This window comes from Plectropomus leopardus, chromosome 20, assembly GCF_008729295.1.
Source record: "Plectropomus leopardus isolate mb chromosome 20, YSFRI_Pleo_2.0, whole genome shotgun sequence".
Lineage (NCBI taxonomy): Eukaryota > Metazoa > Chordata > Actinopteri > Perciformes > Serranidae > Plectropomus > Plectropomus leopardus.
The window spans coordinates 1,237,765-1,257,058 of NC_056482.1; the positions used below are offsets into that span (position 1 = coordinate 1,237,765).

The 19,294-nt window shown below is 37.9% G+C and overlaps 1 protein-coding gene across 1 annotated transcript; it reads left to right on the forward strand.

The window, feature by feature from the left end:
• Nucleotides 1–405: 405 nt before the first annotated feature.
• tbc1d13 (TBC1 domain family, member 13) lies at nucleotides 406–18,291 on the forward strand. Its single transcript, XM_042509369.1, has 12 exons — nucleotides 406–510; nucleotides 2,809–2,882; nucleotides 2,979–3,019; nucleotides 4,862–4,923; nucleotides 5,689–5,788; nucleotides 8,261–8,343; nucleotides 8,478–8,637; nucleotides 9,437–9,647; nucleotides 10,521–10,684; nucleotides 13,188–13,348; nucleotides 13,443–13,500; nucleotides 14,406–18,291. Exons 1-12 carry the CDS (start codon nucleotides 488–490, stop codon nucleotides 14,469–14,471), a joined length of 1,203 nt encoding a protein of 400 aa, XP_042365303.1. The 5' UTR covers nucleotides 406–487; the 3' UTR covers nucleotides 14,472–18,291.
• The last annotated feature ends 1,003 nt before the right edge of the window (nucleotides 18,292–19,294 follow it).

Sequence of the window (19,294 nt, forward strand, 5' to 3'; positions counted from 1 at the left end):
TTCTGTCCTCTAGTGGTTGTCAGGAGGTATGTCACTTTCTACAGCCAGCACAGTGAGGATCAAACAGTGATGCTGTCCAGCAGTGCAGCAGATGTGACAATAATACACGTACGATTACTTAATAAACATTAAGTTCATCGGATACGATCCATCCATAACTACATATTTATTGAGATTCTTATTCTGTCGTCAAGATTAATAAATTGCTAATGTTATGTTTAGAGAATCCTTCAAACAAGTCAGACTTGAAATGAAACTTAGGGGCACTGGGAAACAAATAAGGACCTAGGTGGTGTTTTGGTAAGGCAGCAATCCCAACATGAGCCCACTCAGTGACAGAAAGGCTGGCTGTGGATCCGAGCAGCAGCGTGCTGTCTCTGCCCACAGTGTTGTTGTGAAGACGGAAGTGATAGGAGGACTTCCCTCTGGCCAATAATTCATTCCTTTTTGGAAACACTTAAAGGAATACACCGCAGCCTGCTCAGACATGTCTACCGCGTACAGAAACAGGTGGGAGACATTAAATCTTTGTTTTTGCATGAGATGCAGGACACACAGACAGCGAAAAAACAGTGCTTCATCTTTTATTGTCGCGGTTAGCATCCTAACAGCAAACTGCTATCAACTTCAGTGTTTCAGCTAGCAGCAACAGCAGCTCGGCTAATCAAAAATGAGCTAACTTTAGCTTTTAGGCAATGATTGCAAAAACACTGACTTCTTAAATGCTGTTCAGACTTTATATTTAATGTCAAAACAGCGAGCGTTAACGTTTGAAATTGACTAATAAAGCAACTTTATCGTTTTTAGTAGCTATGCTAGCTCCCTGTTAGCACATCAGCTGACACATCATACTTCCTTAAGCCCGAACTGGCTAACAATTAGTTAGCATCAGAGCTGTATTTGCTGACAGTGGAAAACTGTGTTAACATATGTGACTTATGTCCAGTTAAACTGTCGTCCTGGCGTTGAGTTAACTAATGACAAATTCGCCAGATAATGCTTCCCTGTGAAAACGCTTTGGACTCAGCTTAGAGACACTGCTTTCATCATTTTTTCCCACGTAATTACAATTTTCTCTACGTTAATGTAATTAACCCAGTGTCAATCTTATCCGTTGTAAGAACTTTAACATTGGTCGATTGTGTGCACTTCACATCTCGTTATTTTTAAATAACATGACAATTATTCGTTCCGCCAATATCACATGATACCATCTTCTTCACAACTAACAACAAATGTGTTTCACCTAAATATTTAACAGGAAGCAGCTTCAGAGGAAATGACAGAAATTAGCAAGAAACTGGAATAAAAAAGCAAATAATAGGAAAATTCAATTAGGCTACCTGAAAATGAACACAAAAAGTAAACAAAACAGACAAACAAACAAAAAACATAACAAACAAACAGAGATGTTAAAACAAACAAACAAACAAAAACAAGGAAAAGACAGCATCAATATTTAGTTTTAAACAATATTTAATTCTTAAAATATATGATTATAATAATAAGAAATATTGTTCTCTGGAAATTTTTCCCCTAGTTTTTTTATAAATATTTTTCTAAATCTAAGTTAACCTAATTTATTACAATTTGTAGGGCATTTCTTGCCGAGTTACTCATTGCCTCTTTCCCCATGTTTCTGAAAGAAATAAAACCAATTTGCTCAGGGTTCAAAGGTTTAAATAACCATTGGAAAGTGTGGAAAAGTGATTATGTTCCATGTTTCAAAGGGTTAACAGGAATTGCAAACAGGGTTAGAAATTAGCACCAGGCCTTCAGCAAAATGCTGGTAAAATTTGCAGGTGGCTGCTAGATTTACTGAACTCACCAGACACAAAAACAATGGTAATCTAATGAGAGGCTGGTGGATTTTTCATCCACCAGCCACAGTGGCAGGTGTACAAAATACTTAATTTCCAGCCCTAATGTAAAATGAATGTACACATGCTGCAGGTGAGTGGCAGGTCCACAAAGCCTCACTGACAACCACATAACTCTGTAATAGGAAAAAAAGACTTATTTGGTGGTGAAATGTTGTAATTAAAATAATGGTAGTCTATCAATAAATACTAGAAATAACTCTCAATCAGAAAATGATGTATTGCCATTTAGGTTTCCACTTAAAATAATTAGCTTTGGTTTTTTTGGTCCACACATTAACACACCATTTACATTTAGTACTGCAACACTCATGAACTCAATCATAGTATAGAAAAAAAAAAAATCATGGCTCTTCCTTCAGACTTCACGCACAGACATATTCATCCTCTAATCTAAGCCTTGATAAGAAAACAAATTAACGTATTTCCCAAAATGTCAAACCCTTCTTTAATAAAAAGGTGGTTTGACAGAAAATTTTTTTATTATCATCATTAAACCTAAGTAAAACTAAAATCATGTTATTTGGTAATTGTAAAAGGAATACTCAGGTACAGGTAGACGGTGTGCACATTGTCAGAGTTTAGGAAAATAAGTGTCTTGGTGTGATGAGGGATGATAAAATAAGTTGGAAATCTCACATAAAACATGTACAACAAAAACTGTCACAAAGCATTTCAGTACTGAGTAAGGCAAAACACTTTCTGGACCACAATTCACTTCACATTCGCACATAGCGCAAAACCTTTTTTACAATAAATTAAAATAAAATCAATTTTTTTTTTTGCCATTGATGTGTTTCCATTTGAGGCATTTTATTTTCTCGCCTAGTAAGGAGTTACCTTATTGCTCATAAAAGAAGGTTTTCAGATACGGAGCAGTCATTAAAAAATGAAAGCAATTCTGACCTCATCTTGTTTCTTATTCCAGAATACAGGAATTCAAAGTAACCTTGAGTGAAGAAAACATAAACTTGAAGACACTGAGGGAGCTGTGCTTCAATGGTAATTTTCACAACTAGACATTTTTCTGTGCTAATAAAATTAGTTAGGACATTTCACTGGTGTGTATCTGACAGTCCTTTTCTTTATTCAACTCAGGAATCCCGTTTGAAGGAGGCATACGAGCGCTCTGCTGGAAAGTAAGTAGCCCTGGCTCTGTGTTGTTTTAGTGAAAGCTTTGTGTGTGACACATTGGGCCTCATGCAAGAACATTTTTTTCCTAAACCTCTTTTTTTTACTTTCTGATTTTTTCTTGAGGTTTGTGTGGGATTCAGCAAACCCTCTCAACTGAACTGCACAGACTTGTTGTAAACAACTTGAATTTGATCATTAGCATGCCTAACTACCTGTTAGAGGCCAACCGATGCTTGATTTTCAGGGCACATGTCAATATTGATATTAGAGAAAAAAATAATCCATATATTGATGTATCGGCTGATATTCTATCCATGTATTTATCTATTTTTATACATGTTTGTATCTACACAATGCAGTTATCCCTCAAAAATGGTTATCAAACACTTTTGGCAAACATGTAATGTAGGCAGGATATTTTACAGTTTAACAATAAAAATTATTGGCAGAAATGGCACCCCTGCACTGAAAGAGAGTTTATTTCAAATAAAAAGATAATAATGCCAATAATAATAATAACAACAACAACAACAATAATAACAACAATAAAAGTTTGTGTGATAATATAATAATAACAGTAATACATATATTTGGGGAATGATAAGAACAAAATAAATGAAGTAAATAAATAAATATTCAGCTATTGTTCATTGTTAGATCATATCTGGGGACCCCAAAAATATGAACTACTGTTATTAAAAGTATATCAGATCACATTTGAGGTGATATTACTCTGTCAGTTGTTATAACAACAGATGTTCTCCTGACCTGCAAAGAGAGACCCTCAAGCAGCTGTTTGAGTGTTAGAATTTTCCAAGCAGCTACTGGATTGTGTAGCTCTCAGTTAAGTTAAAGTAGACTTCTGTAATATATTCAAACTGCAAATTATGTCAGATGATTATTATGAAGACATAATAATTTGTAAGTCAAACAAGTGAGTCAGACCGTGTTTAACAGGCTTGTACAGCAGGTCTGGACTTACAAATTTCTCTCAGACCTAATATGAAAATTTGAAAAGGGAATTTTTTTTTTTAATGTGTCAAATTTGTATGCCTGGTTCTTGCATGAGGCTGAATATGTGCCAAACTTAACTTGGGCCAAAATCCCACCTAATGAGTTCAGACATGAAGAGGGATCACAGCACACAACAGCTTATTCTTTTAGTATAATTAGTACTTTAAAATCTCCCGCAGCGCTTTGCAAAGCTTTTCATCCACCTACACATGCGCGCGCGCACACTCACACACACACACACACACACACACACACACACACAGTTACTGATGGCAGTGGAGCTGCCGTGCCATTTTTCCACACTTTTTGATGTCACGTATAGATTTTGTGTCTACTCATTCCAACACTACGCTCAGGTCTGTTTGATGCTCACTTGAGGAAAATCTTCAAAGTGGGTCTCCCAGGTTTTTTATAGCTGCGCCCTGACATCAAATAGAAACATTCAAAGTGTGTTATCCAAATTCAGCCTTATATGCCCATATGTGGTATCCACAATTCCGTGATTTCGACCATAGTTTCAAATAAAGTTTAGTGGGTTGGAACACCACATGAGTTGGTAATGAAGGCCTTACTGCTCCGTCCAGCAGGGTGCAAGATGATTATGGAAAATTTGAGCAATAACTTTAATTTGCATCTTCACTCTATAATAAATCTGTCTTTGGCAAAAACAGTAGTTAGTGGTGAGGTCTGGATTCTAAATAAAATGTGACATTTCAAGTTTTTCACAAGACCATAAAATAGGATGGACCAGATTGTTGCAAATATGATTATATGAACTTGCAAAATGTTCTGACCTGTGATGCTGACTTATGATCGTTTTATTCTCTTTACAGATCCTTCTTAATTATCTACCTCTCGATCAGACATTATGGGAGTCTTTCCTCAAAAAGCAGAGGTAAGGAGAACATGTTCAAACTTAATCGAAGAGCATGGATATTTTATTTACAGATTCCTCTTTTGGTCTCACGTAACAACCACAGAGTCAGCTGTTATCTATCAGCACAGCTGATGACATTAGCTGATGTCCTTAGCTGACTAAAAACAGAGAAAAAAACATGTCAGCTGTGACTCAGCAGGCCTGATGCTATTTATTATGGTGGTCACTCGTGGTGAAGAAACTTGATTGTGTGTGCGCGTGTGCGTGTGTGCGTGCGTGCGCGCGTGCGTGTGTTTATATGTGTATGTATGTGTGTGTATGTGTGTGTGTATATATGTGTGTGTGTGTGTGTGTGTGTGTGTGTGTGTGTGTGTGTGTGTGTAAATGTAGATTAAACTAAGATTAAACTACTTTTGCTAATCACTAACATATCCCAGGCTGTGATAATAAAAAAATAATAACCTACTTAGCATGTAGTATATTAAAATTAATTTTTGTGGGGTTTTTTTTCATCTAAAAACATAGTGGCATCATGACAAAAACCTGGCATCAAAAGGGTTAAAATTCTAAAAAATTAATAAATATTTGATATTTATGATTACAGCTGATGTTGGTTAAAAAATTAACTCCATTACAGTAGAAAATGTTAATGTATAATAATTTTTAAAGCTTGATTTTGAAAAGCGCATTTTGTGTGCAGAGCAATATGAGTGAGTAATATTAAAGTTGGCCCTAAGGGTTTGCATTACCACTTTCCTCCATTCTGTGCCTTGTCTCTCACAGGGAGGTGTACTCTCAGTTTCTAAAGGAAATGATCATCCAGCCCGGTATCGCCAAAGCCAACTTGGGCCTTTCCAGAGAAGACGTGACTATGGAGGATCATGTGAGTTCTTTTTTTCACAGCAGTTTTAAAAGGAAATGAGGTCTGATCAGTGGAGCTGCATGCTGTGTGAAGCAGAGGGCACCTCGGCGACAGTCATAATGGCTGCTATCATTCCCTGCTGAAGTAAGCAGAAAGCTGCAGGCAATGCATGCAGAGAAGCCTTAAAGAGGCAGTGTGACTGGTGACTGCATGACTGTCTGAAGTTGTGCATCACTCATGTTGCACATCTGGTTAAACTATCCTTCAATTTTATCAATAACATTCAGTTCTAGCAAAGACAGAGCAGAGCGGAGAAATAGGTTGTCAGACCAGTTGTGTTTTTGTGGTTTAAGTCCAAACATACATTTGTATGAGTTGGCAGGATTAACTGTTTAATCTTCTGTTTGGGTGAATGTTAAACAGTGTTTCTAACAGAGTAAAACTGTTAGAAACTGTAAACTGTAAAACGTGGACAGGCCACCTTCAACAAAAGTCACTTCCAGATATTTTCTTGCAATAAAGCATTCAAAATTTTAACCCCTTAATTCCACCAGGAGCGTGACAATGACATTACGCCTGCGACATTGTTTTGCTCCGCATGCTCTGTATCCCACCAGGAGCATCCATGAGCGTTTCAGAGGTGGAGCGTCCTGCCGGCTGATACTGTAGACTTGCTGGAATTTAGCTTATTTTGCCATTTTCCTTTGATTTTGTGGTATTTTGCCTTGATTTTGTGGTATTTTCTCCTCGATTTTTGTAATTCTACCATGGCTGAGTAGGCTGTATATATAAATGCTTTTCTTTTCCATCTGTTAAAATTCTGTTTATTGATGTTTTTACCCACAACAGTCTAGCCACGAACAAAGTATATCAAAAAATTGTGGCTGCGTTTCAGTGAAAAAAAAACATGCTCATCTTGATAATTATACAGATCAGTATAAAAAAATCCAGTTATACATGGAATAGATTGAAGATTTGTGGCTGTTGTAGTTAAAACATATCTATATTAATTATACAGATAAATGATTAATAATTCAATTATGAACAACATAGGCCTAGATATGTAGAAGATTTTAACTGTTTTGTTAAAAATACAGTGCTGCTCTTTTTTATTATCTACTTTTTGTCTATTTCATGCACTGTGACTGTTATCAGGAGCATTACTTCGCCTGCTGGAGAGAATACAGAGGGCTGCTGGAAGGAGACGGAGCAGATACTGTTGATGAAATGTTTTAGTTTAGTTAAAATGATCCCAAATCCATGCAAGGCCTTTTATTTTCAAATTGACAGGATGTGCTGCTGCTTGACTTCCTGCCTGCTACGATCTGCCCTGTGCGGCTTGACGCGATTGCTGTCCGCCAGTGAAAAAATAGACTTGCTGAGTATTTTGCGTGAAGCAGAGTGAGAAAGTTGCGCCTCGGCCACTGCTGAGACGCTCTGAGGCATGCCTGCTAGAATCACCATCATTGCTTAGAGCATGCGGGATTGTCCCCGGAGGCCGTGATATGCTCTAGCGCGGCATTGACAGATCTGGTGGAATTTTTGGAGTAACTCCTGTTTAGTCAAATAAATCATTAGTCATGCATCAGTGTCACCCAAAAGAAATTTCCCTTTGTCATTGAGGCATGGCAAACAGATAAATAAAGCTCAAATTATATTGTCAGTCTTCATGTGAAGTCAATTTTTTCATCTGTCCATGTCCACTAGGGACTACATCTGCATGTGTGGAATTGTTTAGTTTCAGAAAATATCACAGACACATTTATTCTAATCATTGGTTACAATGACAGGAATGAAAACAGGACATTTTTTTGTTTCTTGAACAAATGCTTTTTATAATTTAAACTTGAGTACTATGTGTAAAGAGTCTCCCCTCTGAAAATAATATATCAATTTTCACACCACTGTATACCTTAAAACCAGACATTGCAGTATATTGTATCAGAACTACAATTAAAAGCTGTTATTATGGTATATGTGGATCAACTGTTCAGCAGGAAGCTTCAGTAGCAGATTCCAGACCAGCTGTGTACTTAAATATTTAGAATCAGGGTTGTGGTGTGTGACACTTGTGCTCACACTCATGCTCTCACACTGCCTAAACAAATGTGAGGCCAAAGAAGAAGCCACTAAGCTGTCCTTGATGGAAATATACCTGTATATATAGCTGTTATATATAACATATCTGCACACAGGAAAGCCCTGTGTGGGTATTTCACATCTATCACAGTTTGAAATGTCTATTAAAAGGCAACCCTGGTGCGAAGAGACATTGGTGTGCATGCAATTAGCGTGCGCGATACGCCCTTCTAATCTACGTGAAGGAATTGCTGAATTGCACTAAAATTTTCTCGAAAAATTCAACGCAGCCCCCATGTTTATACAGTATATTACTTGTCTGGCTCTTTGCTTACAGTAACAAGTCGCTCATAACTGGGGCAGTAATTTAATGTGTCACTATCTGTTTTTTGTTTTTTTTTTTCTTTTTTTTAGCCTCTAAATCCAAACCCAGACAGCAGGTGGAATACCTACTTCAAAGATAATGAAATTCTACTACAAATTGACAAGGATGTAAGGTAGGACTTTGGAAAAAAAAGGAATCCAGATCTGTCTGTTTGTTGATAGTATATGAATGTAAAAAGGGCCACAGTCTATCATTGTGTACATGTCAGGTCAAACATAACAGCTGTGTTTGTTTGCATGTTTGCAGGCGGCTGTACCCGGACATGGCGTTCTTTCAGCGTCCCACAGAATACCCCTGCCAACTCATCTTGGATCCTCAGAATGATTATGAAACGTTGCGCAGACGAGTCGAACAAACCACCCTGAAAGCACAAACTGTAAACCGCAACCGAAGTGGAGTCACCAATGTAAGTGAATATTAATAAGCCGTTTACTGCATGTACAAGCACTCCCTCTGAAGGACTACTCTGCATGTAAAAAGTGCTAGAGAGCATCATAAGAGCATTATCAGAAACTCTCTCAAAAAACACCCTGAGCTCCTGTCCTCCTAAGATTGATCAATATCAGGTTAGTGCTACTTAACATTATTATGTAAAGTTTGCAGAGCAGTGGCCCCACTCTTAGTCAAAATAAGATGCAACCTGCTCACTGGTGATTAAACTTTTTTAGGCTGGGTGCTGAATCCTCAAAATGGCAGCACTCCAATTATAACTTTTTTCTTCCATTCACAATTAGGATGAGAAATCATCTGTTGCTAGATACTTCAATAATATTAAACACAACTTGAGTGAATTGCAGTACATGGGCACTGAGACAGTGAAGATGCCCCGTAGAGCTGGCAACAGAGACAGAATCCTTCTCCACAGGGAGAAATTATCGCTGGCATTATCACCTTGACACCGTCAGTCTCAATGGGTTAAATGAAGAGATTTAATTTATGTGTGTTTTTATTCATCCAGGATACATTTTGTTATTTCGTTGATTAACTCATTGATTTTGTTCCTTTTTATAGTGTATTTCTTTATGATTTAAATACAGATGAATTGACAAATTACTGTAATTCTGAGTCAAAATGTTGGCTCCACCTGCTGGGATGCACTGTATGTTTATTGTTGTGTGTTGTGTATTATTGCCAAATTTACACATGAAGAAGCGAGTCTCGCTCCAAATGTCCAACTTTATATTAAACTGAACCTTCTCTCTCAGGTCAGCTCCCCTGGAAAGGCGTTGAACCTGTATCCATCTAACGAATATGAGGTTCTGCCTAATGGGAGTGAAGCACACTGGGAGGTGGTGGAGCGAATCCTTTTCATCTATGCCAAACTCAACCCTGGGATTGCCTACGTACAGGGCATGAATGAGATCGTCGGGCCAATTTACTATACCTTCGCCACGGACCCCAACAGCCAGTGGAAAGGTTGGTTAACAGTTAAACTTTTTTTTGTTAGATTTTTCAGTTAAAGGAGATAATTGTAGAAAGGGTGGCTGCAGGTCCTTAACCCTTTTAAACTTGGGCAGATTGGTTTGATTTCTCCCAAAAACATGGTGACTGGGTCACAAAATAACAAAGAAATTAGTTAAAAATAAAAAAAAAAGAAAGTTACAAAAAAAATTATCTGAAAATAAACAACAAAAAAGGGTAAAAAAACAGTGAAAAAAATGACCTCCCCAAAATGCTGACATTTATTTATTTAAAAAAAAAAAGATAAATAAATAGATGAAAATTAAATTATAGACATAGATATTGGTTTCTGGACATATTACCTTTTAATATATATATATTTTTTTATTATTATTATTTTTTTTTTGCAAAATCTTAAAAAGTCTTAAATGCACAATTCCTGTTTAAAGGCCTTAAAAAGAATTAAATTATACTAACTTCAGATTGTATAGGTCTTAAATGTGTTTTTTATTCCCATCACTGCAAGAAATTCTGGTATTGGCTCTAGCAGAAGCATAACTTTAACATGAAGGAGACACTATTTTACAGGTCAATAGACTTCGACACAGCACTTTTAAGTGAGATGCTGCCATTTTCTACCTTTTTACACATATCACACAATTGTGTGGTCAGCACAGAGAGTATCATAAGATTCATTTTATTTTACTGCTCGTGTTTAACTGACATCAATATGTTTACTTGGATCGAGAATATTTTTGTTTCCATCTCAAGTTTAGTTTTAAATTTCATTTAAAGTGTTTAAAAAAGTCTAAAAAAATTCTCAGTTTGTTCAATCCTGTAGACAACCTGTAGAAGCCCTCAGTGCTTTCTGTCTGCTTTATTGTTCAGAGCACGCTGAGGCAGACACGTTCTTCTGTTTCACCAACCTGATGTCGGAGAACAGAGACAACTTCATCAAGAGCCTGGACGACTCTCAGTGCGGCATCACCTACAAGATGGAGAGTGTGTACTCCATGCTCAAAGACAAGGACCTGGAGCTCTTTCTCAAGCTGGTATGGTCAAGGCCACATCTCCACCTTCTGTGCATTCTCTGGTCCTTTTAGGGAGCTGCTCTTCAGGGCTCCACTCTAGAAATCAATGATTTGAATCAGCAGTTGAGGAGCCACCTTTAAAAACCACATGATAACTGTAACAGCAAATGTCCACGTGATTGACTACACTACCTCTGTATCCTCACAGCTGCAGACTCTGTGACCAGAGTGTCTCACTCATGACTCTTCTCTCCATTCTGTAGTCTTTTCCTGGTCTGTGTGGCCTGAGCATCTGTGAAGCGTGAAACTCACTTGAGAATGTTTTGACTAATCTATTAATTGCTCGTTCTATAAATCATCAGAAAACGGTGTGAATTAACCATAACAGAGTCCAATGAGATGTCTTCAGATTGCTTGGTTTGTCCAAAAAGTAAATCTAGAACTCAGTCAGCCAAAACAGTGAAACCAGCAGCTGAGTTGAATAACATTGATCATCTTGTTACAATGCAGGTAATCTTGATAATCTTGTAACAATGCATTGGTATTAAAGTGGATGCCACTTTATAGGCACCACTCACCCAAAAATGATTATAGACCTTCTACCCCCTCTCATAGCAACAGTGAGCAACAGTACTCACTGATGGTGGTGCTGTCCATCAGGACAATTCATCATGCTGCACCACAAAAGCTGCTCATGCCCCATCAACATAATAAAAGACCCCAAGGTGTCAACCTGGCCTCCAGATTCTGAAAAACCCTATCTGATCCAGCATTATTGGGACATGCATGCAGCTCAGAGATACCCTTAATCCACAATGGGGCCTCCTTGGATTGGACTTGGCTTTCACCTGTTGAGGCATGGACACAGGACCTCTGCGGGTGTCCTGTAATGTATTGCACTGTGGTGTTAGCAGCAGATCCCAAGCCCCCAGGAAGTGCGTCAGGCTTTAAAGCAAATTTAACAGAGTGGCCTAGAGTGCAATTTCACCATCCTAGTCTGTCATGTGATGCCCACAGAGCCAGAAAGACTTCTCCCCTTTGACCTACATCAGGGAAGAGACGTCTGTAAATCAATGTATAATTTTGTGAATGTCAAAATCCCTGCAAAACAACTACTATCATTGTCTAGATTTTAACATTCCAGTTCCATAACATTTGAAAAGTCTAAAAGCCTCAAGATTAAATTTTTTAGACCACCATTCAAGCGAGTGAAGCACTAAACTTGAAGTCAGTAGCTCCGCTGGCAGAAGTGTGCACTAAAGCACATGCCTCATGTGCCTGTAGATCTGGGTATTTTGTATTTTATATGTGGAAATGCGCCAATGAGCAGTTCACATAGGAATGAATGGGACCCTGCTGCCATGGTAAAATCTAGACTTTTTTAATACATCTATGGTGGATCCTTTGAGTCTTATGGGTTGTGAGGTAGGCTATCAGCACCCATGAATGCTCAATCAAATTGGTACCTAGGGAATTTGGAGGCCAGGTCAGTGTCTTGAGCTTTTTGTCGTGTTCGTCAGGCCATTCCTGAGCAGTTTTTGTGGTTTGGCATGGTGCATTTTCCTGCTGGGGGACCAATGCCATTGCCATGACTAAGGTAGTGGTGGTGGTGGTAAGTCTGCAAAAGTGTTTGGGAAGGTGGAGCGTGTCAAGTGGCATCCACATAAAGGTCAGGAAAGGTTTCTCCGTAGAACATTGCATTGTAACAAGATGATCAGTAGGCGGGTTTCCATTAACCTTCATATTGCGCAAATTGAAAATGGGAATATAAAATACGCCTAATGGAAACACATCAATCTGAAAAATCTCCCATGTATTGCAAAAAACTTTTTATGCTTGCATGAGGTGGTATTTCAAGTGATTACGAAAAAAGCCATATTTTAAACTGCAATGGAAACATTTTTTGGCTTTTCTAGGTCACATGATGCTATGGCTATGTGCTTGTCAGTAGGAACTGGCTCCCTCATGATGCAGCAGGAGTTACAAGAGGTGTTATTGCATCACATAACTCTTCAAAAGTTGAGCTGATCATCTGGAAGTTTTGAATCCACAATTCCCCTGTGAAATCATGGACTATCACCTCCCAGAAATCCCTCATGTATTGCTGCTTCTACATATGAGGGGCTTGCCTTTCCATTAATGTTATCACCAGAGGAGAATCACTCAGTAGAAACACAGTTATCTTGAGGTTGTGTTTTATCAACATTTCAAAAACATAGCTAAAGTTTTATGCAAATCTGTAATGGAAACCCACCTAATGTTATTTACTAACCAGTGGTTTTAACATAAACATGACATAAATCCCCGCATTTATTGGCAATTAACTGTCTTTCACAAGTATTATTAAACGCTAAATGTTACTGACTTTGCTGTATACAGGAAAACTGTGTTTGTTGTCTGCAGTTAGTAACATCTGGAGACAAACTGATCCTGTTAAAGGACAGATTCACATTTTCTTCAAGTCTGTGTTGAAACAATGATGACAGTTTGTTTGTATTACCCTTATTTTTATTTGTCCACACAGGAAGAGCAGAACATCAAACCGCAGTATTTCACATTCCGCTGGCTGACCTTGTTGTTATCTCAGGAGTTCCTCCTGCCAGACGTCATCCGCATCTGGGACACCCTGTTTTCTGACCAGGATAGGTTCCACTTCCTTATCCTGGTCTGCTGCGCCATGCTAATGTGAGCTTTTCAGATTATTCTCCCTGTCCTCCCACACCATTGACACCTCTGACTCTGGATGTGAATCATGGACTCTGTTGACTTCTGTTCACAGACTCATCCGGGACAACTTGCTGGCGGGAGACTTCACAGTGAACATGAGGTTACTGCAGGTAAGGCTTTGCATAAAATCCCCAAAGCTTCATATGTAGACATACAGTGCAGATGATATTTCTGCTGTTTCTGACTCACTCAGTGATTTTTACACCTCCACACTGGAGGTAGCCGTGGCAGAAGGCAGAAGGTTTTTGGGTTGTCTGTCTGTCTGTATGTCCCTATGTCCATACCTCTGTATGTCCCATATGTTTATATGTCCCATACTCGTGAACGTGGGGAATTTCTTCAAATGTGGCACAAATGTTCACTTGGACTCAAAAATGCACTCATTAGATTTTGGTGGTCAAAGGTCAAGGTCTTTGTGACCTCCTCTTTCTCATTCTTGAGAACGCTTTATCTCATGAGTACCTTGCAGTAATTTTCTAAAATTTGGCACAAACGTTCTCTTGGACTCAATGATGAACTGTTAAGATTATGGAGTTCAAAGGTCAAGGTCAATTTGACCTCTCTATCTCATTCTTGTAAAAATCTCATAAAATCCTTGCGGGATTTTTCAGGTTTGGCACAGATGTTCTCTTGGACTCAACGATAAACTGTTAAGATTATGGTGGTCAAAGGTCAAGGTCAGTCTGACCTTGCTTCTGTCTCATTCTTTTGAACGTAATATTGTATTTCAATTGTTATTTACGATGTCTATTGCACGTCTGTCCGTCCTGGAAGAGGAATCCCTCATCATCCTCTGCTGAGACATTTGGCCAGATACTGGTGATACTAGCGGTGACACTAATCCATGTTGTCCACTTTGAAACTAAATGTATAGATCTTTTGAGCTGCCAGGGGGAAGATGTGTGTGAAGCATCAGTGTTTTCAAAAACATGGATGTCAGCAGTAAGTGCAACTTGACTGATGCGTGTTGGCATAGAACCGCAAGGTGGTAAATGTAGTTTTTTTTTTTTTTCAGGATTACCCCATCTCAGATGTCCACACCATCCTGACCAAGGCCAAAGACCTGCAGGATAACTCCTAACCTGTCTGCTCTTGTCCTCCTGCCCTGTCTGCTCAGATGTGGTAGGTGAGAGTTTAAACATTACAAAACATTGTCATGTCAAACATGTACTGTGGAAGGACTTGATCAATGAAGAGCTTGGACAAATGTGTTGGGAAAAGCCAGCAAACTGCTTTTTAACTGGACGCCTGATGACTGGTCTGTGGGGACTACCGTGAAACCTTTGAGGACATGCTCAAACTATTCCTTTCTTGAAGTGAGGAGGGGATGCCACTTGCTTCTGAATGCATTATGGGAAAAGGCTACCAGGGTGGTCCTCCTCTCACAGCCATCTCTCCCATAGAGACTTTTTGTGCTCAGATCAGGATGATTGCACTCAACGTGTGAGGGAGAGGGAGCCACGTTAGTCTGACACTACACATTATAGTTTGTCATGAAAAAGAAATGTTTAACAGTTGAGGCAAGAATTCCCATTGCGACCTTGGACATCGTCAGATCCAACAAATGTTTCATTGGGTTGAGCAATAGTGCATGTTTGGTCTTTAAGGGTTTTTTGTTTTTTTAACTTTTTGACGTTTTTAATGTAAGAAACATGTATGCCTTATTTGTTTATTAATGATGTGAAGCAGGAGACAGTATTCCTGGGTACATTTTCTGTCTGGATGGAATTAATCTGAGGGGATGGCCCTGACCTACTGAACACTTAAATAGACACTCTCTGAAAATCATTATTTCTTAAGCATTATGTCTCAGAGATGCCTTTAGCCCCATTGGAAATGTAATGAAATGAAAGAAAGTACTGTTGAAAGAACCATCAGAGGAACCTGTGGTGCTTTTCACACTGATCATTATTGGCTGAGCTTTTTGTCCAGCCTGTATCTCTACAGTAACTTCAGTACAAAACTATATCCTTTGGTAAATCAGTCATTGTGATTGGCTAGAGGCTGTACACTTTTTTTATATAATACCTGCAAAGATGGGACCTAGTGACCTACCCTGTAAGTCACAAGTTAGGGTTCTCTCATACCTGGATTGTTTGCAACAGTTTTTCCAAAACAGGGAGCAGGATTTTATGATAGGAGATGTGATTTTAGCAGGATTTTAATAGCTGAACCAATAATAAATCCATATACAGATCGTGAAATCTCTCCACACTCTCATGCTTGAGCATTATAAAGGCCAGCTCTGCAACTACGGGCACGTGCAGCAGCACAGGTGCGCTTTTACATTATTATTAGTTATTAAAACAGTCACACATTAAAACAGTTACCACTGCTGAATGAAGTTTTTCAATACTTATTAAAACATACCTGCAGCAATGATCATCAGTATCACTGCAGAACTGGCTCAGAGCCCGTCACAGAATGACCTGATTAACAGTCTCTCAGCAGTTGATGCAGACGTGTGTCTCCATAGAACCTCCAGCAGATGCTGAAAAATGCCTGTTTATGGTTCTTCTGTAGTGGAACATTTATGCAGAGTTTATAAAGTTTTTTTTATTTTTCTTCTTTAATGTGTGAGCAGAACAACGAAGCAATTACTACAGCGACCCTGATAACGTGATCGATTTGCAGTCTATTAATAGCCGCCTAATAATGCTTACAATCAGTTTAATCATTTCTCTGTGAGCTCTTTGTGACACCAAAGAACATAAATATGAACTCTCTATAAGTATCAAAGTGCTGCATGAACTTCTGTCAGTCAGCTGAGTTTGAATTCCCTATTGGGGTCCAGATGATGCTCTGATCATGCAGGAAGACAAACGCCGAAACTGTCTAATCACTGAGTTACCTGTCAGTCAGTATAGAACCTCATGTTTACTCCTCTTGGTTGGTTTGTAAAAAGTCTGTGTGAAATTGAACTAAACCAGAACAAAAATGCAACAACGTATACATTTTTTCTTTCCTGGTCCGGATCAAATGAATCAAACTACAAGTGTGAAAGCAGCATGTCATAAACTTTAAAGTTTCGAGTCCTAAACAAGTTGTAATGCACTCTTCACCAATCATAATGCAATTTTAACAACAGAATAATAATATATTTAATATACAAAAATATGAATACTTTTTAGAATGTGTACGTATTTGTTAAAACCATTTTTTAGAAGTTCTTGTGTTTCTGTAATTTTCAACTCTGCGACTAGTTTTTCGTTAAACTCTGTTTCCTTTTTGTACCCAAACAAAATCATTGTTGGTACCGTATTCTCAACTGCTGCTCAGTAACATACCATTACTAAATCTTCCTGCTGTCTGAGTGGTTCAAACAAAATAAATCACTAGGGGAATTAAGTGTTGACTTGCTGGAAATGAACAGTGTTAATGTTAGTTGATTCTGGAAATAAAGGGAAATAAATTGGTTTATGACACATTTTAAATAACACACTTTTAATAATTCTTTGGGCTTGGTGGAACATATCAAGTATTATCTATTCAAAAGGCTGCAGTCCAAATGAAGTCATGAGTCACTGATGTTTATGTCTAAGTTAATTTGCAAGTCTTTGTCAAGTCAAATCGAAAGTCATCAAAATTGTGACTAGAATCTGACTCAAGTCCAAGTCATGTGACTTGAGTCCACACCTCTTCACCATAGTTGGAAGGTTGCTGTTGTCTGCTGTTAGTAGCCTGCAGTAATTAGCCAGGATATTGTTTGAAATGTACCATTATAAGTGCAGTGCCATTCAGTACCAATGTGTCAACAAATTCTAGTGCTTTTAGTAATAAAAATATGATGAAAAAAATAATCTTAAACAAAAACACAAGCAGCTGACTCAGGACTATGCCCTAAAAAAAGTCTTGAGTTTGATTTAATTGGAATTGTGTGATAAAAGAATACGTTTAAAAAGATTCTGACCAGACTTCCAGTGCTCACAGTTGAAACCTGAAAGATTTCATTTTAATTCAATTATTAAAATCTTAACACCTCAAAAACAGCCACTCGAGTGGAAATGCCTTTTTTTCTTGCATTATGTCACGATATTTGCTTGCGTATTGAGGGCTAGCTTATGTTCACATAATTGCATAACTGAGACAGAGAAGCTCCACTATTTTACATAATTAATACTCATTTGATGTGACATTAGCTACAAATAGATAGTTAACATTAAACCAGCTATAACAGCCAGCATTTCTTGGGATATTTTGGATATAAGTAAGAAAAATGACTGTTGACTAAAGCGGCACATGGACTGGTATATGTTCTAGTATGCTTGCTTCAGCAAAATGCACAGTGAAGAAAAGAAAATGTCTTATTTTAAGGCTTTTAGGTCCAGCTGCTGTAATGGTCAACTCTCTTATAAAAAAAGTATGAAAATCCCAATCGTTGCTGATGCTTTTCCTGTAATCTCCCCTTAAAACAGTTAAGTGACAAGCAAAATGAAGTGCATGACTGAACTACTAACTAAAACTAAATTGCAACTAAATTGCAGCTGTTGTTCTAAACTTGTGTTTCTCACTGGAAACAGGCCTACAGTTGATTGTTCTTTAAGTAAGTAAAAGCCTTGTTAACTGTGAGTTAATAGCTAAACTCCTCCAAGGTTAATGGTGCAGGTTAACCTTTGGTTAAGCCTCATAATGTTCAGTGTGAACACCAGCACAGTGATTCCCCTTTTTTATAACATGTTGTGTGCACATACTATATAATCTATGTGACACTTGGGTCATGGCTTTATAAGTCTACATTATAATTTGAATGTAAATGTGTATCTGCTAAGTGAAATCTGCCATTGTTGTAATATCCAGTCAGTCACGTGCATGTAACAGGTATACAAAGTTAACCCTGTGAAACCTGAGCAAATGATTAAATTCTTTCAAAAACATGGAAAGAATGCAATAAGCAACAAAAGAAAAAAACTTGCAAGAAATTAGTGAAAAGTACAAGAAGGTTACCTGAAAATTAGTTTTTTAAAAAAAGAAAGAAAAGCCAACAAGGAAATGACATGGAAAAGTTACTTAAAATGTAAGATTTTTTTAATTTAAAATAATTTCTAAATCTACTAATTTCTTGCAATTTGTGGAACTTCCTAACCAAGTTGCTCATTGCACTAATTTGCTCAGAGGTTAAAGGTTAAAATACTTGTGAAAGGCGTCTGAAAGCAGCACAAAAAATGATGTCGCTCCAGGTTTAAAGGGTTAATCAGTAGGAGGAGAAGTCATTGTAAAGCAGTTGAAAAGCTCAAATATTTTAATGATTCGTTGGCTTGTTGAAGCAGTTAATGCATATGAAGGCACTCTGTATAGTTCAGTGATGAGATGCTTCCCCATGTGAATATGAATAAGGCTGAAGCAGACACTTTTTGCTGAAGAGGTCATTGCAGCTCACGCAGTGTCATCTCATCTTGTACAAAGTACAGGATTTTCAAAAATGAGCCTTCATGCCCCACATGGTAACGACACCATTTCTAGGGCAACTGAAGTATTTCTGTAATCTATATTTTTTAATAATCTTTATAGACACTCTTGAAAAGTCTGATGGGGCATTAACAGCTCTTTCCCCCGTCTGCTTTTTCTGCTATAGAAGATAAACTCAAATCTTACTTGACCACCTTAATGAAAACACACTATTCAAATGTCGTCTTTAATTATATTGAGGCTTGTGTGTGTGGAAGCTGTTTACTTTGAACAAACAGTATGGAACAATGCAGTGCTTTGAATTTTGTGATAAGAGGCTGCTCAAAGGACATGATTATTTGTGTCAGAAGTGCTCTTTTGTTAGAACTGAATAGAATATTTTTTTAATTTCAGGGTTTCCCACACTTTCATTTATTTGTGGTAGCCTGCCACCATTCAAACAAGTTGCTACAAATACACTAGGAGCACTGTTGAAATAAATAAATACATTCTCTGTGT

What these genes read in the sequence shown, in the direction of transcription:
- tbc1d13 (XM_042509369.1), top strand. Translation starts at nt 488, where the DNA reads ATGTCTACCGCGTACAGAAACAG. An exon ending in TCTACCGCGTACAGAAACAG is followed by an intron (nt 511 to 2,808) that starts GTGGGAGACATT and finishes TTCTTATTCCAG; the next exon opens with AATACAGGAATTCAAAGTAA. An exon ending in ACCGAAGTGGAGTCACCAAT is followed by an intron (nt 8,638 to 9,436) that starts GTAAGTGAATAT and finishes CTTCTCTCTCAG; the next exon opens with GTCAGCTCCCCTGGAAAGGC.